Source organism: Schistocerca piceifrons, chromosome X (genome assembly GCF_021461385.2).
Source record: "Schistocerca piceifrons isolate TAMUIC-IGC-003096 chromosome X, iqSchPice1.1, whole genome shotgun sequence".
NCBI lineage: Eukaryota > Metazoa > Arthropoda > Insecta > Orthoptera > Acrididae > Schistocerca > Schistocerca piceifrons.
In genome coordinates, this window is record NC_060149.1 from 175,142,813 (window position 1) to 175,166,265 (window position 23,453).

General features: G+C 42.8%; 1 protein-coding gene across 3 annotated transcripts in view; it reads right to left on the minus strand.

Annotated features, from left to right (window-relative positions):
• Nucleotides 1-20,826, minus strand: part of LOC124721765 (isochorismatase domain-containing protein 1-like) — a 37,580-nt gene extending 16,754 nt beyond the window's left edge. For all 3 annotated transcript variants that reach the window (XR_007006392.1, XM_047246875.1, XM_047246876.1), the window contains exons 1-2: nt 20,467-20,826; nt 17,749-17,958 (exon numbers count right to left, since the gene is read on the minus strand). Coding sequence is in view for 2 of the 3 variants with exons in the window: in XM_047246875.1 (XP_047102831.1) it covers nt 17,749-17,958; nt 20,467-20,595 (339 nt within the window). In the remaining variant the exon portion in view is untranslated. The remainder of the gene's footprint in view (nt 1-17,748; nt 17,959-20,466) is intronic.
• Between the last annotated feature and the right edge of the window lie 2,627 nt (nt 20,827-23,453).

The following is a 23,453-nucleotide window of genomic DNA, read 5'->3' on the forward strand; positions in this document are numbered from 1 at the left end:
GATTCGTTGCAGATCCTCCTGCATTTTGGTACAATTTTCCATTGTTACAACCTCTCAATATACCACAGCATCATCCGCAAAAAGCCTCAGTGAACTTCTGATGTTATCCACAAGGTAATTTATGTATATTGTGAATAGCAATGGTCCTACGACACTCCCCTGTGGCACACCTGAAATCACTCTTACTTTGGAAGACTTCTCTCCATGGAGAATGACATGCTGCGTTCTGTTATCTAGGAACTCTTCAATCCAATCACCCAATTGGTCTGATAGTCCATATGCTCTTAGTTTGTTCATTAAACGACTGTGGGGGAACTGTATCGAACGCCTTGCGGAAGTCAAGAAACACGACATCCACTTGGGAACCCGTGTCTATGGCCCTCTGAGTCTCGTGGACGAATATCGCGAGCTGGGTTTCACACGATCGTCTTTTTCGAAACCCATGTTGATTCCTACAGAGTAGATTTCTAGTCTCCAGAAAAGTCATTATACTCGAACATAATGTGTGTTACAAAATTCCCTACAACTGATCGACGTTAGAGATATAGGCCTATAGTTCTGCACATCTGTTCGACATCCCTTCTTGAAAACGGGTATGACCTGTGCCCTTTTCCAATCTTTTGGAACGCTACGCTCTTCTGGGGCCCCAGGGTACACCACTGCAAGAAGGGGGCAAGTTCCTTTGTGTACTCAATGTAAAATCGAACTGGTATCCCATCAGGTCCAGTGGCCTGTCCTCTTTTGAGCGATTTTAATTGTTTTTCTATCCCCCTGTCATCTATATCAACATCTACCATTTTGTGATCTGTGCGACAATCTAGAGAAGGAACTACAGTGCAGTCTTCCTCTGTGAAACAGCTTTGGAAAAAGACATTTAGTATTTTGGCCTTTAGTCTGCCATCTTCTGTTTCAGTACCATTTTGGTCACAGAATGTCCGGATATTTTGTTTTGATCCACCTACCGCTTTGACATAAGACCAAAATTTCGTAGGATTTTCTGCAAAGTCAGTACATAGAACTTTACTTTCGAATTCATTGAATGCCTCTCGCATAGCCCTCCTCACACTACATTTTGCTTCACGTAATTTTTGTTTGTCTGCAAGGCTTTGACTATGTTTATGTTTGCCCTCCGTCATTGGTGCCACTCTCAAGAAGATCATGTGTGTTTGTATCCAGGAGACCTAAAACATTTCTTTCACCTGTGGTCTGTCAGGAAAATTAAAGCAGTTGTTTAACAGTAGAACTTTGTAAGACTGTCCTTGCCTATAACAAACAGTTTTCCCAGCCTATATAAAGCATATAATAGTCAACACAAAATACTACTTTCTGCTCATTGCATGGCCTTTTAGCTTCTATTGCCTTTGCACAGGGAATATCTTTTCTAATTTTCAAACCTTTTATCATCCTTGTCTCAGAGTAAACTTTGCAGTCTCTCTGTGTGACTGTCTCGGTCCAATATGCTACTATTTGCTTGTCAACATCAGTCACGTGTGCCACATATCCCAAGATTATGATGATTATTTCATATACTGCATTATTTGCTATCTGCCCACACTCTTTCATCCTTTTGATACTACATGGCTCACTTCCCTTTTACAGGTTGGCATGGATCGTTACTTGGAGTGTTTGTTCTCACATTTGTTGATTCTTTCACCTTTGTTAACAATTTGTAAGTGTATAAAATGTCAGGTTGTACCATGATTTAAAGTCCACAGTAAACGGTACATCCACATATAACTGGCTGGATAAATCAGTTCAGAGGTTGGAGGAAGGCTAGGGCATTTCTCATCCAAACAGGAGCACAGCTAGTAAAGACTTTGATGCTAAAACTAGCAATGAGGCTCAAAACAGCTTTACTTTTTGCCTAATACCAATCCTTTCCTAGCTCTAACCATATGTCAATGTCCCACATCATTCTCTCAGTCATCTTTCAATGATTACATGCCTTCCATTATAAAACCAAAGCCCTCCTTTCTGTCTCCAATTGCCAAGGGCACTAACCATGTCACATTAGTAAGACAAAGGTGCTACGAAACCAGACAATCCATATAAAAGCAGAGTAATTGTCTAAAACCTATTACCTCTTTAAGGTGAGTACGTATGGCGAAATTGGTCAAAAAGTGACATTTTCGGATTATTATCTCTTATTAATATTTGATCTCTCCTGAATAATTTGATGCATTATTTGTCGAAAAATTCCACTGGAAGTTTTTTTTTTTTTTTTTTTTTTGTGGTTTTAGGGCGCAAAACTTCTATGGTCATTAGCGCCCAGCCCGTGACGTAGGAAACAGGAAAAAAACGAAATTTAAAATCAGCAGCAAGGGGAACAAAGTCATAAAATTTGAGAAACTAAAGGCAGAAGGAATGCTTAAAAATCCACTATAGAAAGGGGTTGGTTGTCCCCAAAAAAAAAAAAAAAAAAAATCAAATGACTGACGTCATTTCACTGTCACTAATAAACTGTAGAACGCGGTCAGCTGAGTGCGTGTCATCTGCTAAAATCAACGATAGATCAGGCGATAGCTGTAGACGGGAGCGTAACGGATTAAAATAGGGGCATTCAATTAAAAGGTGTCTGACCGTCCACAGCTGAGAGCAGTGGGGACAGAGTGGGGGAGGATCACCTCTTAAAAGATGTCGATGGCTAAAAAGACAGTGCCCTATCCGGAGTCTAGCTAAAATTACCTCCTCCCGACGACGCGTTCGGGAGGAAGAGGTCCAAGCGCAAGGAAGGGCTTTCACTTCCCGCAATTTATTATGGGGAAGTGTTGACCAATGCGCATGCCATAAATGAGCACCTTGGCGACATAAACCGCTCCGTAGATCGGTAAACGGAAGAGACTGAATAGCTGGCCGAGGAAGAGAGACTGCAGCCTTGGCCGCTATATCGGCCGCCTCGTTCCCACAGATACCAGCGTGTCCCGGGAGCCAGAGGAACGCCACTGAGACGCCCCCCAGGTGGAGCAAGCGCAGACAGTCCTGAATCCGGTGGACCACAGGGTGCACAGGGTAAAGAGCTTGGAGACTTAGGAGAGAGCTGAGAGAATCTGAGCAGATTACGTACTGTATCCGCTGATGGCGGCGGATGTAGTGGACAGCCTGGAGAACAGCGTAAAGCTCCGCAGTATAAACCGAACACTGGTCGGGAAGCCGAAAGTGATTTGGGGTGTCGCCAACGATATAGGCACTCCCTACACCTAACGATGTTTTCGAGCCGTCGGTGTAAATAAATGTGGCTTCCGTCATTTGTGCACATAGAGCAGCAAATGCCCGACGGTAGACAAGTGTAGGGGTACCATCCTTGGGAAATTGACATAGGTCTCTGAGCAAGTCGATCCGGGGACGGAGCCAAGGCGGTGCCGTACCCCAAGTTGTCAAGAAGGTTTTAGGAAAGCGGAAGGAGAGAGAATGGAGCAGTTGACGGAAGCGGACTCCCGGGGGTAGTAGGGAGGAGGAGCGGCCTGCATACCCGACATCAAAGGAGGTGTCGAAAAAAAGGTCATGGGCTGGATTAGCAGGCATGGAAGACAGATGGCTAGCATAACGACTCAGAAGGACTGCCCGCCGATTGGACAGCGGAGGTTCAGCAGTCTCAGCATAAAGGCTTTCCACAGGGCTGGTGTAAAAAGCTCCAGACACTAAACGTAATCCACGGTGGTGGATAGAGTCGAGACGCCGGAGAATAGACGGCCGAGCAGAGGAGTAGACTATGCTTCCATAATCCAATTTTGAGTGCACTAAGGCGCGATAGAGGCGGAGAAGGACCACTCGGTCCGCTCCCCAGGAGGTACCATTCAGGACACGGAGGGTGTTAAGGGAACGCAGACAGCGAGCCGAAAGATAGGAAACGTGGGAGGACCAGCACAGTTTTCTGTCAAACATAAGACCCAAGAATTTAGCGACGTCGGAAAACGGAAGGTTGACAGGACCTAGATGTAAGGAGGGCGGAAGAAACTCCTTACGTCGCCAAAAATTAACACAAACGGTCTTACTGGGTGAGAAACGGAAGCCGGTTTCGATGCTCCACGAGTGGAGGCGATCGAGACATCCTTGAAGGCGTCTTTCAAGCAGGCTGGTCCGTTGAGAGCTGTAGTAGATCGCAAAATCGTCCACAAAGAGGGAGCCCGAGACATCAGGAAGGAGACAATCCATAATAGGATTAATGGCGATGGCAAACAGTACAACATTCAGCACGGAGCCCTGGGGTACCCCGTTTTCCTGGGAGAAAGTACGGGAGAGAGTAGTGTTCACCCGCACCCTAAATGTGCGCTCTGCCATAAATTCGCGAAGAAAAAGGGGCAGCCGGCCTCGAAAGCCCCAAGAGTACAGTGTGCGGAGGATGCCTGTCCTCCAACAGGTATCGTATGCTCTCTCCAGATCAAAAAATATTGCTACCGTTTGGCGTTTCCGGAGAAAATTGTTCATGATATAAGTGGAGAGAGCAACAAGATGGTCAACGGCAGAACGATGCTTTCGGAATCCGCATTGGGCTGGTGTTAAAAGACTGCGGGATTCCAGCCACCAAGCTAAACGGTAATTCACCATACGCTCCAAAACCTTACAGACACTACTCGTGAGAGAAATGGGGCGATAGCTAGAGGGGAGATGTTTGTCCTTTCCAGGTTTCGGAACGGGAACGACAATAGCTTCCCGCCATCGCCTGGGAAAGGTACTGTCGGTCCAAATTCGATTGTAAAGGCGAAGGAGGTAACGCAGGCTATGGGTTGATAAATGCAGCAACATTTGGACATGGATACCATCCGGTCCTAGGCCGGAGGAGCGAGAAGAAGAGAGGGCATGTTGGAGTTCCCGCATGGAGAAAACAGTATTGTAGCTTTCGCGATTTTGAGAGGAGAAAGCAAGATGGCGCACTTCCGCTGCACGTTTCTTCGGGAGAAACACTGGCGGGTAATTTGAAGAGCTCGAAATCTCAGCAAAGTGCTGACCCAATGAGTTAGAAATTGCGACGGGGTCCACTAAGGTATCATGCGCGACAGTGAGCCCAGAGACCGGGGAGAAACTAGGCGCGCCTGAGAACCGTCGAAGCCGACTCCAAACTTCCGAGGAGGGAGTGAAGGTGTTAAATGAGCTAATAAAGAATTTCCAGCTTGCCTTCTTGCTATCGTGGATGACGCGACGGCATCGCGCACGGAGCTGCTTATATCGGATACAGTTTGCCAAAGTTGGATGGTGACGGAAAATGCGAAGAGCACGTCGCCACTCACGTATAGCGTCACGGCATGCCTCGTTCCACCAAGGAACTGGGGGGCGCCGGGGCAATTCGGAGGTGCGTGGTATTGAACGTTCCACAGCCGTGAGAATAACGTCGGTAATATGTGTGACCTCATCGTCGACGCTGGGAAAGCGACAGTCATCGAATGTCGCTAGAGACGAAAAAAGTGTCCAATCGGCTTGGGCAAACTTCCAGCGTCGCGAGCGCATATATGGCAGTTGAGGCTGCAGTCTAAGAACACATGGAAAGTGGTCACTCGAGTGTGTATCATCAAGGGCGAACCATTCGAAGCGCCGAGCTAGCGGAACAGTACCGACCGCAAGGTCCAAATGAGATAAATTTGTCGTGGAGGCAGACAAAAATGTAGGGACCCCAGTGTTGAGGCAAACTAGATCCGCTTGGTGGAAGACGTCTAGCAATAGTGAGCCACGTGGACAAGGATGTGGAGATCCCCAAAGCGGGTGGTGGGCATTGAAGTCCCCAACCAGCAAATAGGGGGGTGGAAGCTGACCAAGAAGATGAAGGAGATCAGCTCGTGCCATTGGTGTGGACGATGGAATGTATACCGTACAAAGAGAGAACGTGTATCCAGAAAGGAAAAGACGGACGGCGACAGCTTGGAAGGAACTGTTTAAGGGGATTTGGTGATAATGGAGAGTATCGTGGAGCAGAATCATGAGTCCTCCATGGGCTGGAGTGCCTTCAACAGAGGGGAGGTCATATCGGACGGACTGAAAATGAGGGAGAACAAAGCGGTCATGGGGACGCAGCTTTGTTTCCTGAAGACAGAAGATGACCGGCGAGTAGGATCGTAAGAGGATCGACAATTCATCCCGATTGGCTCGAATGCCGCGGATATTCCAGTGGATAATGGACATAGGGTGAACAGAAAATGGAGGAACGTGACCAAGGGTGCTGTCAACTCAACGACCGCTCAGAGTTGGCGACCGACAGCATGGAATGGCATTCAGTCGAAGGCAGAAGATCCTGATCCATAGGTTGGTCAGGAGGAGCTCCAGCCACCAACGATCGGCCAGTTGACCGGCCACCAGCAGTGCGCCTCGGCGACACAGAAGACGGCCGAGGGCGATTTCCGCCAGGTGGTGCTGTAGATGGGACACGCCTTGGCGGAGAAGGAGAGGAACTGTGTTTCTTCGTAGCCTTCTTGGAAGTATGATGTTTAGATGAAGGGGGAACCGATGGTTGTGAAGTTGCGGTACGTAAAAACTCTTCACGAGAATGCTCTTTTTTCGAAGACTTGGCATCTGACTTTTGGGCTCGAGATTTAGCAGAACCCGACGAAGGGTGAGCCATTGAGTGGGCAGGCGAAAGTGGTGAGGTTGAACGGGCGATCTTTGCGCTGGCCGATCTGACAACCGTGGTACTAAAGGTGAGGTCGCAAGTCTGCGTGGCCGCCTCCTTTGTTGGCCGAGGAGAAGCAAGGACAGTGCTGTATTTTCCTTTCTGAGGCACAGTGGGCTGTCGACTGGCGAGTAACTTTCGAGCAGCGAAGGTCGACACCTTTTCCTTCACTCTTATTTCCTGGATGAGTTTTTCGTCCTTAAAAACGGGGCAATCTCGAGAGGAAGCAGCGTGGTCACCCATACAGTTGATGCAGCGAGGGGATGGAGGTGGACAAGCACCCTCATGGGCATCCTTGCCACACGTAACACATTTGGCCGGATTGGAACAGGACTGGCTGGTGTGATTGAACCACTGACATCGATAGCAACGCGTAGAGTTTGGGACATAAGGGCGAACAGAAATTATCTCATAGCCTGCTTTGATTTTTGATGGGAGTTGAACTTTGTCAAATGTCAAGAAGACAGTGCGGGTTGGAATGATGTTCGAGTCAACCCTTTTCATAACCCGATGAACAGCTGTGACGCCCTGGTCAGACAGGTAGTGCTGAATTTCTTCGTCAGACAATCCATCGAGGGAGCGTGTATAAACGACTCCACGCGAGGAATTTAAGGTACGGTGCGGTTCCACCCGGACAGGGAAGGTGTGGAGCAGAGAAGTACGCAGCAATTTTTGAGCCTGGAGGGCACTGTGTGTTTCCAACAACAGGGTGCCATTCCGTAATCTGGAACAAGACTTTACAGGACCCGCAATTGCGTCGACACCTTTCTGAATAATGAAAGGGTTGACCGTGGAAAAGTCGTGACCTTCGTCAGACCGAGAAACAACAAGGAACTGTGGCAACCGTCTGTGGCTGAGACTCAGTGAACTTATGTTTGTGAGCAGACATAGTGGAAGGTGAGGAAACCATTGCGGAAGAATCCCCCATGATTACCGGCGTCTCCGATGGCGCGCTCCTTCCTTGTGGGGGCCCTCACCGAGGGCACACCCGCCTTAGGTGATTGTTCACACCTCAGGTCACACCTCCCGACAAACGGACGGAGGGACCAATCGGCACTTTCGGAAGGTATCAGCTCGGGTAATCACCCCTCCCTGGGCCTGGCCGTTACCAGGGGGTACGTACGTGTCCTACCTGTCTACCCGGGGCGGGGAATTACGCGTTACCCCGTCACCGGCTACGCATGGAAGTGCGTGGGTCGGCCTTCAGACACGCACAGGGAGGAAGAAAGAGACAGGGAAAGGAAAGAAGAGAGGTCTCAAACGCCGCAGTGGAGAAAAGGGTAAAGAGAAGAGGTAAAGAGAAGAGGTAAGGAAAAGAGAAGGACGAAGAAAGATGAAGACATACAAGCAAGGAAGGCGAAGAGTGCGGTACATTTACAAGCGTCCGTCTCCGGACGTAGGCACAAACCATACTCCCAGAGGGGGAGAAAGGGAGGGAAAGAGCCAGAGGTGAGGGGGGGGGGGCGAAGATGGGGGATGGGGAAGGATATGGAAAGGGGGGGTATGCAGCCCGGAAAAGAAGGAAGGCCACATTAGCTCGGGGTCCCGTGCTCGCTACACACGTATCCACAAAAAGAGTTGTGGATCCCCTGGGGGGTCCACTGGAAGTGTAGTTTTTATCATTTCAAAGTTAACAGTGCATGTGTAAAATTATCTGGTCACTCTGCACTGACTTGCCTAAGTATCTCTATCTCTTGAACTATTCAATCTAGAAGGCTGTGGTTTTCAGCTATTTATTCCTTGAAATCATGTTAATGTTCGTGTTAAGAGGTTGGATGCACTGTGTAAACAGAAATGGCGGTATAGCACATGCATTTTGTTTATTTACTTTGTGGTTGTCGTGTTTCATAAGTTTTGAACTGAAAACATAGTGGTTTGGTGTGTTGTTATACGCTCTTATACTTCTTTTCAACATGACGAAAAGAAGGGTTGTTTTAAGAAGCGACGTTTCCATGGAAATCAGCATATCACAAAATCTGAATCCAGTGTTGATCCTGAAATAGATTTTTTAAAGGCCCGTGATAAGGACATGCCTACTAGTGCTTCAAAGAGGAAACTTGGAGACCATGAGGATTTATTTATTGGCAAAGATCAAAATAGTTTAGGTTATGTTCTTTTAGATTTGAGTGTGTTAGGACAAGTTTTGCAAGATCCTGTGTCATGTAAGGTTTGTGGTGCGCAAATTAGCATCTCTGAGGACTCATCTGCAAGGACTGGACTGGCTAACAAACATGATATTCAGTGCGAAGTTTGCAAGCTCTCAACATCATTTTGGACTTCTGAAAAGTGCAAGAACAACTTGTTTGAGAGCAATGTTAGATTCCTGTATGGAATGAGGTGCATTGGGAAAGGATTGACTGCAGCTGAAGTATTATGTGCAATGCTGAACTTGTCAAACCCACCAACCAGATCAAGTAAGTACACAGAAGTAATTGGTGAATGTGTCAAATCTGTTGCTGTTGCTTCTATGAAAGCTGCTGCAAAAGAAGCAGTACAATTAAATAACACAACAGACTTATCTGTGGCAGTTGACGGCACATGGAAGAAGAGAGGTCACACATCAAAAAACGCAGTTGCAACTGTCACTAGTGTTGACACAGGTAAAGTTTTAGACATTGAAGTGCTAACTAAATACTGCCATCAGTGTAAATGAGTTGATGAAACAAGCAAAAGCCATAAAACAAATTGTGCTAAGAATTATGAGGGAACTAGTGGAGCTATGGAGGCTACTGCAGTTGTTTCTACATTCAGACGTTCACAACAGAAGAGAGGTGTGTGTTACACTGAGTACTTGGGGCATGGTGATTCAAAAGCTTACAAATCATCAGTAGTGGAAAGCCAAGCTTATGGTAATAAGCAGATCGTTAAGATTGAAAGTGTGGGCCACGTTCAAAAATGGATGGGAACACGTCTCCGAAAATTGAAGCAGACAAAAGGAAAAGAGAAGTTATCAGATGGAAAGACTCTAAACGGTAAAGGAAAACTCACAGACAAAAACATTGATGAACTCCAGCATTATTATGGAATGGCAATAAGAAACAATACACATGACCTACAAGGGATGAAACGAGCAGTGTGGGCTACATTCTTCCACAAATCTTCCACTGATGATACACCTATACATGGTCTTTGTCCACCTGGTGCTGATTCATGGTGCAAGTACCGCAAAGCTCAGGCAGCGGGTAGCGAGGAACAATTTAGGCACACAAATAGCATACCATCTGCAGTGATGGAAGCTATTAAATCAATATATAGAGAATTAGCTCATCCTGACATTCTTTCCAAATGTCTCCATGGTCAAACACAAAACCTGAATGAGTCTTTCAATAATGTAATTTGGACCCGCACACCAAAAAATGTCTTTGTAGGAAGGAAAACTTTATGCTTGAGTGTTTGTGATAACATTTAATGATGATATAAAGGGAAGAATTGGGGTACTAGAGGAACTTGGTATCACTCCAGGTGCCAACACACTGCAAGCCTTTCAGCAAATGGATCGACTTAGGATCATGAAAGCCCAGCGTGCAGCAGAGGAAATGATGAAAGAAGCAAGAGGCAGGAAAAGAAGGAAGCTTCTAGGTTTGCAGGATAGTCAAGAACAGGATCCAGATAATGCTGATTATGGGCGTTGTTGTTTCTAGAAGCTGGCATGCCTCCATGTGTAAGTTAATATCAAATAAAATGTTTGAACTTGATTTGCCGGAAATGACATTTTTAAAATTATTTGACCCACTGTCTCAGGAACTATTACAGATACATATCTCTAATTTTACACTATGTTACCAGTTAGTATACTGCAGCCACTGAACCTCAAAAAACATCTCTACCTCTAACAGTTTTTTACTTACAGAAGAAAAAGTGGACTTTTAAAAGAAAACATTGAACAACATTTTAAAAAAATCATAACTAGCTAATTATTTCTCTGTACATTTCGGTTCTGGTTCAGTAATCAGAAAAGGAGTGATACTATATATTCAGATCTCTATCTGTCACAGGTTCTGAGATAATGGGTCATCAATATTGCAAATTTAACACTGTGGGTATAGGACATACGTACTCCCCTTAACCCTGCAAAACATTTTTTTTCTTTCAAGCCACAGCATATAACACTATTTTTTATGGTTCATCTAAATTTTTATAATTTTTTGCTTTAAAATTTTTGCATATTGGTACTATATTTTCTGTATATGTAAAGTAAAGGGTGCTATACTGGAGGTTGAAGTTCTTTGTATTATATGTGAGTAATGTATGTAAAATACTATGTAAATTGTTTATTATGTTAAATAATTTTCTGATGACATTTTGTATTTAAAAATATTTGTAAGTATAAACTGGTCATGTTGATGTTGGGTTGAGTTGTTTTGGGGAAGGAGACCAGACAGCGAGGTCATCGGTCTCATCGGATTGGGGAAGGATGGGGAAGGAAGTCGGCCGTGCCCTTTCAAAGGAACCATCCCGGCATTTGCCTGGAGCGATTTAGGGAAATCACGGAAAACCTAAATCAGGATGGCCGGACGCGGGATTGAACCGTCGTCCTCCCGAATGCAAGTCCAGTGTCTAACCACTGCGCCACCTCGCTCGGTGTTCATGTTGATGTAAATTTGACAACTTTAGGAAAGGCTTAGGAACAATGTAAGAAATAGGTGTTGTGTAAAAGCCAGTGTGCTTTTGTTTGAAACTAAAATGGCTCTGGGGAGTGGAAAAGGTGCAAGGGTGAATTGGCACACTACCTAGAGCAAGTGTAGGGAGTTAGTCACACAGTCTGTAGACAGCAGTGATTGAGGCAACGCCCTTGTGGAGCAGGAGAAGCTTTGTCTGCAAATTTGCACAAAAATGCCTTGGATGAAGACTGCAAATGGCTTATGCCATAGTTTACTGTAGGTAAAATTGAACGATGCCAAGAAGAGAAATTGAGCCCATACAGCAAGATACTTTCAGGCTGTACTGTGGGTAGTGTTGCCGTTAGAACTGTTCGCCACACTCAAGTCTACAGTCAACAGATAGGATTTTTTTTATTTTTTTTTTACAGTGTGAACCATTAATTTAAACTGTGTTTTATTAGTGAACAATCATTCTTGAACTTTAAAGAAACTGGTTGACCCTGTTATTTCATCCTAATCACACACCTATATAGGCTTCCTTCCTGGTGTTTGATTAATCCAAGTATCCTGTTTTACACAATTATAAAGTGCCAAGAGGCACCATTTACATTGTTTACGTGTAAATAATGAGATATATGTGTGAGGGACTTAGTCCTGTTGTAATGAAATTACGTCTCAGTAGTGGAAGAGTGTAAATTGAGTAGAGTGAATTTAAATGTAATTTTGCATCATAAAGTTAAAGAGTTTACAAATATTTTCATCTTGAGCAACAGTTACACAAAAGTTGTTTCACTGAAAGGTATAATGAAAATTTTAGTTAGAGTAATATATGTCCATGCTTTAGTACATTACAGAGAAATAAAGTCAAACTATCTTGTTTTAAAAGTTTTCTTATTGCAAAGTGTTAAAGCAAAAGTTTGCTTATGTAAAATTCAGAGTGAAGCAAAATAACTAGAATCTGTTAATTGACTATACAGAGTTAGTTAAAAGAGTAATAGCTTTTAAAAGTAAATTCCAGTACAAAAGAGGTTTTCCAGGAGTGAAATGTTCAGTATAAAATGTATGTGCTTTAGTATTTAAGTTTGTTGGTTATGCAAACTGCTTTTCTAAAGGTCCCCCCTGGCCAAATCTTTTTTAGCTGCCTTGAAGTTATCTACTGGGCTTTTTCTCTTTTAAAAACATAATGTATATGGGTGTAGTAGTCAAATAATTCCAGTGTCTGCACCTACATTGTTTATGTGGAGTAATATTTATTTGAAGAAGCAACTTAAACAGTAGTAAGAAAGTAGGCAAAACTCATACTTGTGCTTTTCCAATACTTCACTGTTTCATTGCTGGGATAGGCTGGCTACCATTAGTACATATTTTAAACCACTAAATGAACTTGGAACTGCGTTGTCCTAGCTTAAATATAATACTATTTATACTGTGTTTCTTTCTAACTGCTGGGTAAGACATTAGGAAAAGAAGTGAATAGTATGATTTACTTATCTATTCGACACAACACACAGTCAAATCCTGTAAAAAGGGTAACTCTATTGATTAGCTTTTCCTATTAACAGGACAATCCTCCCATAATGTACTTTATTTGGAAACTAAACTAAATTTAGTAAGAGGATTAAACATGGAAACATAGAGACAGCATTTTATATTATTTAGGCAAAACCATACTAAATTACAGTAGTAGTGGTAGGGTTATAAGCAACTGTAGATGTGTAGTGTTCTGGTAGAAGAAATCCTGTTCTACAACTATGTGGTCATTCTACAATCAATTTCTTACAAAATTTATTAATTGAAAATCACTACATTGAACACTGATTTTTCTCTGTGTACTAGATACTATATAATTAGCAAACCTTATAAATTCCAAAAGCTATCACTCCTACTTTCCATTAGATAGAACAGCTTTCCCCTTCTTTGGAGGAAAATCCACTGGTTTGAACATTCCATACTCTTATTATAGAATTATTGTATCCATGTGTCATCGACCATTAGACATCATCGTGTATTACCTTAAACTAGGGTTGAACACATTCAAAAACTGGTGAGAAAGGGCCCCAAACTTCCTCATTTGGTGCACTGTGTATAATTAACAGCAGCATGTGTCTTGCTGACAAAGACATCAAGAATTCATACACAGCTATTCAAGTGGGACATTATATTATAATAACAATAACAATGTGAGTGATGTTTCTGTTAGCTGAGTGGTAGGGACTAGGTGTCACCAAATTGCAGTCGTTTCTCTGGCTCCATATGCTCAGTATGTTCCCTTTTTCATAGACCCATGCACAACAACTTCAGGCACATTGTTTTGTATGAAGAGGGGAATACATTTGACATACATGAGTGATATTTTTATGGAATAGAAGCCTTGTGTCTGTTATGCACCGGGAAGCTGCAAGCCATGTAGCAACAGAGCAGAGAAATATACTGAGGGATTTTATATCATCAACTGGACCTCTAAAGAAAAAGCTTACAGTAAAAGCAGCATAGCTTCAATAATTTTTAAAGTTTTTATTACTTTTTTAATACAAGTTTAACTTTTGCATAATAATCAAAAAGCATTATATTTCTACGTATGTGATCTGTCAAGGAATTTTATAGGATTTATTCAGTCTAAAAATGTCTGCCTCATATCTTATAGTCTCAAAATATAGCATGATAATGAATTGGTTTACTGGTCATACTGGTAATTATTACAATACTAACAATGCAGCCCGGCTTCGCACAGCCAGATGACTTGAATGGCGCAGCACACTTTGTTTGGGGGCCATGAATAAAATTCAGAGAACAATATTAAGTAAGCAAATATCATCCCTTTCATATTGCTTAAGCCTTGTAAGAGCGCATGTCAATAAAGTTGTCTCAAGGCATGAATGTTATGTGTTCCTTATTGAATTGACATTTGGGGTGACATCTTTTGGCAGTGATGGGAGTACATAGTGTTCGAAATAATATGTTTACAACCTATTCAAATATTGTATGTGAATTGTGTGTGTGTTCAGAATGTATTGGAGGGTGGTTGACATGGCACAAATAAAAGAAGAAAGTAAACATGATCTACATGTTCATTTCATGTTAAAGCACTCCTCTTGTGAAGCATAGTACGGACTGTGAAGCATTATTGAGACTCATTGGCGCATTTCTTTTTCCTAGACTCTTTATAGCACACTTCTTCGCCATGCCAGGCAAAAAATCGTATCCACTTCTACGTTTGATTCAAGGAAAGCAGAAAGGCGAGTTGTCTACTGAAGGAACACACTGTATGTGAATAAAACAAAGATGCTGCAGTAGTTTTTCAGAAAATATTTTACTTGAAGCATAAAAAAATAAAGACTCCATATGTTTTGGATTCACATTATTTTTTGCTATGCAACTGTTCTCAAATGGTTGCAGGGAAACTATTGGTTAAAAATATCTGATTATTTCAAATTTTAAGTCTCACATCACATGATGAGGTGGTCCTCTTTTCATTATTGGTCACATTTATTAGAACACTTAAAAGTTGGGTAACTGACTGCCCATTGTTCAAAATATTTGCAGTGAATTAAGAACGCAAATTGTGGTTGCTAATGTGAGGGAAGCAGAAACTGGCTGGCTGAAATTGTCATCATATTTCAAAATGTGTCAATAGCAGAGATTCATTTATCAGTATTCCACATAATTTGAAAGTGTCCAACCATATAATATATTCCACCCCACTATGCAGAGAATCATGTTTGCATGTATGAGGGTTGGAACTCAAATAGTGGCAACTATTTATTCACAACCGATACAAAAGAGTTACATGTTTGCACCTGTTACTGTCCTTCGAAGTAGTCACCAGCATGGTGCAGAGCCCGCTGCCAGTGATGTGGAAGGCGTAGTATACCATTAGCAGAGCCTGTTCTGTTGATGGTGTGAATGGAGCGGTCTACTGCGTATCGAATCTCTGGAACAGTTCTGAAGCGAATGCCACGAAGTGGTTCCTTCATCCTCAGAATAAAATCAAAGTCACATGGACTTAAGTCTGGGGAGTATGATGGATGGTGCAGTACTTCCCAGTCCCAGCGACCAAACGAGCATTGCGCAGAAAGTGTCGCCGCTTCTTTAGCATAGCTGGTCACAGGTGATGCTCCAAAAACGAACAGTAATACTGTGCATTGACGGTCTGCCGTGGAGAAACGTAATGTGCTAGGATAACACCATCACCATCATACACGAGACTCACCATAACTTTAGACTGCTCCATTGACACCATCAACGGAACAGGCTCTGCTAAAGGTATACTATGCCTTCCACATCACTGGTAACGGGTTGTGCACAGCACTAGTGACTACTTTGAAGGACAGTAACAGGTGCAAACATGTAACTCTTTTGTATCGGTTGTGAATAAATAGTTTCCTATATTTAAGTTCCAACCCTCATATGTTCGACTCAAGGAAAGGAGAAAGCTGAATGTTGAAGTCATATACCGCACTGCTGTATAACTTACTTTATACAAACAAAGTAAAACTGCATCCCATGCTGGGGTTTATTTTGAGCATAAAGAGTTGAAAACCACAGGTCTTGGACTTGCATGTTATTTTTGCTTTGCAATTGTTCTGGAACAGTTGCAATCAACAGGATGACACTTAGATGACTTGCTTGTCCCTAACCAGTTATCCAGCCTGGAAAAAGGGAACTAAAGTGTAACATGGAATCCAAGACACACTTAGTTTTTGGCGAATCTCCACATGATTTGAGAGGTTAACGCTAGGTTAAATGAGAGAGTGAAAACAAGTGAGCCAGCCTTCCAGTTTCCAACCAGACATTTAACCTTTAGACCATTACACCAAATTCAAATTGTTTCACACTTTCCAAACTCTCAAGTAACTGCTCCTCTCTTGAATTATGGCGGCTGCTCGCTAGTTGGCAATGGCATTGCTTTCACAATGAAACTATAGCTCATCATAGCTCAGACAATGTGTATGAAATATTTATAAATTACAAATAAAAACTTTCCTCATGAATCAGTGCATCCATTAGTCAGTTCCTGAGATTGGCCTGCACGTATAGACGGGCATGAGGAGGCGACTTTAATTTATGTGCGAGGTGTGTTCTTCGGCAGCTACATACTGGCAGAGTTGTCGTTCTCAGTCATGGTAGCAGTGCTGAGAGGCTTCAGCTAGTAGGGCTTTTAACATCAGTCACATTCTTTTGAATGTTTTCCAGAGCCCCAAAATGAGGTTCTTTCAAGACATTTTTCAATTCCAGGAAAAGAAAACAAGACAAGGATTCAGAGCAGGTTATTTTATTTTTTTGAGGGGAGTGGGGGGATCAGGGGACAACAGGAATGCCTTTTGAGGTTAAAAATTCCATTATGGAAGTGGCTGTGTAACATGGGGTGTTGTCATAATGCAGCATCCACTTGTCTGCATGTGCAAAGCTTCAGTCAAAATATGATGTACTGTGAAAGTGTTTACGTTTAACAGGTCACCCATTATCATTGTTAAATGTTGGTCTGATCTCACAAGAGCACACATGTTTGACATATTTGAAGCTGACGGTCTCCCTGAGCGAGGTTTATCTTCATTGTGTTCTCGGCCTTACAAAGCTGACTTGTGCCTGCAAAAAACTTATGCTTTTGATAAGGAATATTCCCCATATGAATATTTCAACATTTCAAAGGTCACACTCGCAATTCTGTGAGTTTAGCACACAACTTGATGGCATGACATTGCTCTAAATTCCACTGTTCCATTTTTGGAATACACAACAAAAACGCCACTTCACTGATGTCGCTCTCAAAAATCGTGTGATGGTTTTATGGAGCCGAAACTCGGACTGAGCATCTCAAGGGATGAACATGCCGGTCTAAACACACAGTACAGCACTGCCAACTCACTCACAGTGCTGTCAGTCTCATTACTTTTCTCACACACCTTACATATAGAGTGTTCAATATTAAGCATCCGAGTGCCCTTATTTCAAAGAATTAGCAGACGGAAAGGTGGTCTTTGGGTTCTTTACACCTGTAGCAATTTTGGTCATCCATTGATCCATACTAAAACTTTGCTATCACATTGAAATTGTTTTAAAAGCTAGATGGAAGGTCTCCAAAATTACCTGTACATCACATCTTTCTGAATGCAAAGCTCATTATGCTGAATTGATTGATGGCAATACAAACTTAAATGTTACAAAGTGATTACTGAAGATATTTGTTTTGAGTGAAGCCTTGTATGGAAGCGAAAAAGATGGAGGTAAGCAATTTAAAACAAGAAGAGAACAGAAGCATTTGAAATGTGGGGCTAGGGAAGAATGCTGAAAATTAGCTGGGTACACCGCAAACCAAATGAAAAGGCACCGAACCAAATTAGGGGCAAAAAAATTATGGCACAACTTGACTAAAAGAAAGGATCAGTCGATAGGGCATGTACTGATATGTTTGAAGTGTGTATTCTGTATATAAAATGTGTACAAAAATATGATAAAGTTCTGATTTTAAACAAATAAATATCATATATTCATGAACAGGAAAGGAGCACACTATCATCTAAAATCACATTAAATAAAATATGATGAAATTACCTCCACGCCAAAAAGTACAATAGCTTTCACAGCTCCTCTGCAAATTTCCTGCATAGCCTGAGTAACTACTGGAGTTATCATACTGAATTTCGTTTTTTCTTCCACAAGATATGCATGGCTGATATCTAGCTCAGATACAGTGCGTCCCAAGCCCTTTGGGTACTGCTCAGTCACTATCAAAGGTATATTCAATATTTTTGCTGTTTTCACCTATCAAAAAGAAACGCAATGGTACAAAAACATTAACTTACATAATCTACATACACTACGTGATCAAAAGTATCCAGGCACCTGGCTGAAAATGACTTACAAGTTGGTGACACCCTCCATCAGTAACGCTGGAATTCAATATGGTATTGGCCCACCCTTAGCCTTGATGACAGCTTCCACTCTCGCAGGCATATGTTCAATCAGGTGCAGGAAAGTTTCTTGGGGAACGGCAGCCCATTCTTCATGGAGAGCAGCACTGAGGAGAGGTATTGATGTTGGTTGGTGAGGCCTGGCACGAAGTCGACATTCCAAAACATCCCAAAGGTGTTCTACAGGATTCAGGTCATGACACTGTGCAGGCCAGTACATTACAGGGATGTTATTCTCATGTAACCACTCCACCAGAGGCCGTGTATTATGAACAGGTGCTTGATCATGTTGAAAGATGCAATCGCCATCCGCGAATTGCTCTTCAACAGTGGGAAGCAAGAAAGTGCTTAAAACATCAATGTAGGCCTGTGCTGTGATAGTAGCCCCTCCATGAAAAACACGACCACACCATAACACCACCACCTTAAAATTTTACTGTTGGCACTACAGAACTCTGGCAGATGACATTCAACGGGCATTCACCATACTCACACCCTGCCATCAGATCGCCACATTGTGTACTGTGATTCATCACTCCACACAACATTTTTCCACTGTTCAGTCATCCAATGTTTACGCTCCTTACACAAAACATGGTGTCGTTTGGTATTTACCGGCGTGATGTGTGGATTATGAGCAGCTGCTTGACCATGAAATCCAAGTTTTCTCACCTTCTGCCTAACTGTCATAGTACTTGCAGTGGACCTTTATGCAGTTTGGAATTCCCGTGTGATGGTCTGAATAAATGTCTGCCTGTTACACATTATGACCTTCTTCAACTGTTGGCAGTCTCTGTTAGTCAACAGATGAGGTCAGCCTGTACACCTTTGTGCTGTATGTATCCCTTCACGTTTCCATTTCACTATCACATCGAAAACAGTGGACCTCGGAATGCTTAGGAGTGTGGAAATCTTGCATACAGATGTACGACACAAGTGACACCCAATCACCCATGAGTTCCATGGAGTGTCCCATTCTGCTCTCTCACGATGTCTAATGACTTCTGAGATCGCTAATTTGGAGTACCTGACAGTAGGTGGCAGTACAACGCAGCTAATACGAAAAACTTATTTTTTTGGGGTGTCCGGATACTTTTGATCACATGGTATATGTCATAGTTGCAGTAAAATCAGTAATAGACTAACCACAGTGTACTAAGAGGTATTAAAATATCAAGCTATTGAAAGATGTTTCTCAGAACTACATTGAGGCTTTAAAACCTTAAACATGTTAAAAACAGTCAATGACATTTGATAAATGGATAACGTCCAAACATCCACTGAAAGAGACCATGATACCTGCCATTAAATTACATTAAAGAAACACTGACAGCATGTAACTTTGGTTAAAAGGCAACTTGCCCTCTTCCAGCCTCCCTTGCTTTCATACACATTCATTCTCAGACAAACAAAGCCTGGGTTGTTTGTATAGTCTTTATCTTAAAATGTGGTGTTAACATAGCAATAATACCTAAACAAAGATGGACAACATTTCAAGGCATATGGCTGGGTGTTTTCTTCCAAAGCGCCAACCTGAGAAAATATTATACATCTTCCCCACTAAACTAAATAAAAGTCAGGCATGACACAAAATCTGAAACTGTGCAGATGATTTATGAATAAAGGCAGAGTGAAAAACACAGAGATCTAACAGAGGTATCACAGCATGGTCATGATCCTGAAGTTATCTGTGGTCAAGTGGAAGGAATTTGATGACAACTGTGGAGACACTACAGACACTGTTTATAATACTTTCGACTGAATGCTGATATGCCTGTGTTGATTTACATATATCAACAGGTATAACTGAAATTCAGTGTGGCCTGATTACACCTACACAAAGGAAATTGTCTAGAGATGAATAAAAGAGTGAATACCATTGGTAGTATTATAGTAAGGGTATCCACAATATACGAATATATCAGCGAATCCTACCGCTTCGAGCGTGCGAAACATGGCTAATCTTACCGCTCAGATCTATGAATTCGCTGCAAGAATTTCTAGGTGCCTTTTAAACATCTGCTATAAAAAATTCAATGTCTGCGACGGTAATTTTTCAGTACGGTATGAATTCTAAGTCAATGGGTCACGGCTTTCAGTAGTGTAAACAAAATTATGAAGTCTACACCGATTTTTTCGTAATAACAAATATCTGTATCCATACTCTGCAAGCAACTGTGAAATCCAGTGTAGAGGGTACCGTAGTTCACAATCTTCACATTGTATCAGTGACTACAGACTTCATGTTTTTTCTTCGTGTGTTTAACAATCACACCTACAGTTTCAAGCAATCTCCATTTAAGTTTAACAAACTAAAATTTAATACCTGACAATCACAGACAAGATAAGATCACATTACCATTTTATCAGCCACGCTGATAACCGCGTCGTAATATGCAATGACACCTCTAAATTTTTCCTGTACATCACACATGAAAAATGCGGTATGATCTTCAGACAACTGGCCATTAATTCTCAAACTGGCCATCTCGGAAACAAAAATGCTCGTGCTTTGTTGCAACACCCTCCACACAACAAACGACGCAACGCACTGAACAGTTGTTGCATATATCACTGATTTTCAGTTTCACCCAGCCACAGACATACATTACCAACAAGTAGAAATATCTCTGGAACGAGCATTCGGCACACGCTAGATTGATAGCAGTGACACTTCTCCATCACCTCACAACGACGTGTTCATGCCTAGTTTCTATCGTCGAGGATGTTTATTTTTTTTCTATTTTTTTTTTTCGAGCTCCATGGATCCTTGATCGAGTGTATCGCTAAGATGTCGATCGACCTCGATTTTGGTATCGAATCTGAGCGCGGTGAGGCATCCATTGTCCCGTGTCCCGTAGCACGAGCTCGCTTCTCGTATAGTTACTACCGTAAATTAATGATCCTTAGAAATAATGTGACTCGTTCTGGTTATTAATACCTAATTACTTTCAAGCATATAAACGTGGCTAACGAGAGTATGTTCATTTCAGAAATGCTGTTTGCGAATGCGCAATCGTTGTGTATGCCTCATTAGGGCCGGTTGTACCATCTTCTTTTAGTTACCGGTTCAGCTCTATGCTCGGCATAGCGAGAGAAATGCATTGTACGAACCCAGAATACCGCGTAACCGGAGAATACACTTGGGATAACTTAACTGGCGATTTCTGGCTGGTTAACAAACTTAACCGGGGAATAAGTTTCCAAGATGGCAGGAATAGTGACACATGCAGTTGCAGACAGCAATCGCTAGATTTTGGATGAAACGATCATGAGAATGGGGCAGGAAAAGAAAATGAGACGACGCGGATTCCCAATTTATATCCAAATTTCTCTTATCAAAGGAAGCCATCTTCGTCTTTTCACTCTTGTACATGAGAAACTGAAGCATATGACCGATAGGGGAGACTATTTCCCTGTTTTCTAAAATAATACTGTTTATTTGTAGTAACAGGCATTTGATTTCAGTACTTTGCTAATTCCGTTGTGTTATTTATGTAAATCAGACACATTAAAATGACTATTCCTGCCAAAATAATCTTATTTGTCTGACGTGTGTTTAAATTCCTTCCATAGTGGAAGGACTGTTTCGTTTTATTTAGCAGTGCTGAAGGGCGAACCTGTGAGTGTCGCTGCTTACATATCAGTCATGCAGTGAGCTCACTTCACAGTCGCACCCACGCACCTTGTTCAGGACATAGACTATGGTGACGGCGTGTTAACGAAAATTGATAAGTGCACTTACTGAAAATGTATTTATTCTGTCAAATGAGTCAATGAACAAGTGACAAAAATGAAATCAGATTGTAATATCCATCAACTGCCAGTTGCAATAACTGTCTGCATAACAGTTCCACTCGAATACAGATCCCGGAGGGTGTACATTCCTTGGTGACGAGTGTGTCATCCAGTTGTGTGTGCACATGAGAGCAGTGGACATGTGTCTGGAATGAAATGAACCTTTTTTTCGTGATCGTGGGGTGGTGTGTATTTTGTGACAAAGCGAATGCGGAAACAAACAGAGAGCCGAAAACAAACTTCTGTATGCGTCTGTGGGAAGTTATATTAAGCTCGACCCATGAGATCTGTGGAATTGAAGTTACAGACTCTCGAAAAACGTCTCTGTATTGTGCTGTGGCTCAATTCGTACTGCCATTGTTTCTTTTCTGCCCCGTGTCTGTGCGCGCCACACATTCCCACCATTTTGCCTATCAGCAGACATGCATACCAACGAGTATCAGATGAAGCTAACTTCTGCCGGTCGTGAGCGGCTTTGGATAATTCATGCATTTTTGTGGCACGTTTGGAGAGCAGAGCTCGGAAGCTGCAAGAAAGTGCAGGCATTCAACTTGTGTGACGGATGTTTGGGTTTCATGTGCTTCGTTGTGACGTCAGTATGAGCGCAGTGGAGACAGGGTGATCAACGGTAATGGTGGTGGTGCATGATGACAGCGGGCAGGTGCATGGTCGACCTGTTCTCACACATCAGGCTGGTGACAGTAGTGGCTGGAACAGCCCTGGCTGTGAATTGTATGAAAAGATGTCATCTCCAAAAAAATGCTTATAATAAAAGGTAATGACATAAAGCATTCACAAGTTTCTCTGTTCAAAGTTCACAGACGCACTTGGTCGCAGAAGCACAACATGGAATTCAGTCCAGCCTGATGCTTCGGCACAGCAAAGGTATTGAGATCATGCAAAGTGTCTGTATTCACATGAGTAAGATTTGGTCGCATGAACATGGTTCCCGAACTGTGACAGACAAGCCCAGTGGCAAGGAGGGAGATGTCTGGAGCTCGACGGGAAAGGACACAGAAATCCAATGCAGAAGTTAATCTGGCATCAACACTCGACATGGCAGAGGCACAGGGACGTGAACACAAGTCCAGGAGCTGTGACGAACAAGCAGCCAGTTACATGGGAGATGGTTTCCAGAGCTCGACTGGAGATGATGCGCTGATGACGTAGCTCACTGGAGATGGGTGTCTACAGCATGTGATGACTGGGAGGTTGTTATGACACAGTACAGGTATCTGAAGCAGATGCAGTAGCCAGAGCATGTGATGTAGTCTGCTGGCAGCTGAGGTAGAGGTGGCCTGGGTGCTTGTGGTGAGTGCATAATGGGCAGCTGTGCCAGCTGGCTGGGCAAAGCGGAGGGGGGCTGCAACACATTTGGCAGTGCAATGACAGCTGGTGGTATGTACACGTCATTGGCAGACACAGGTGCAGGCTCTGTCTGACTGGTGCCAGAGGAAGCGTCATCCATTAACAGGTCTTCCTCTGGGTCAAAGAAGCAAATGGCAGCAGGAGCGATCAAGACGTAAGCCGGCTTGACTCAGTCAATTG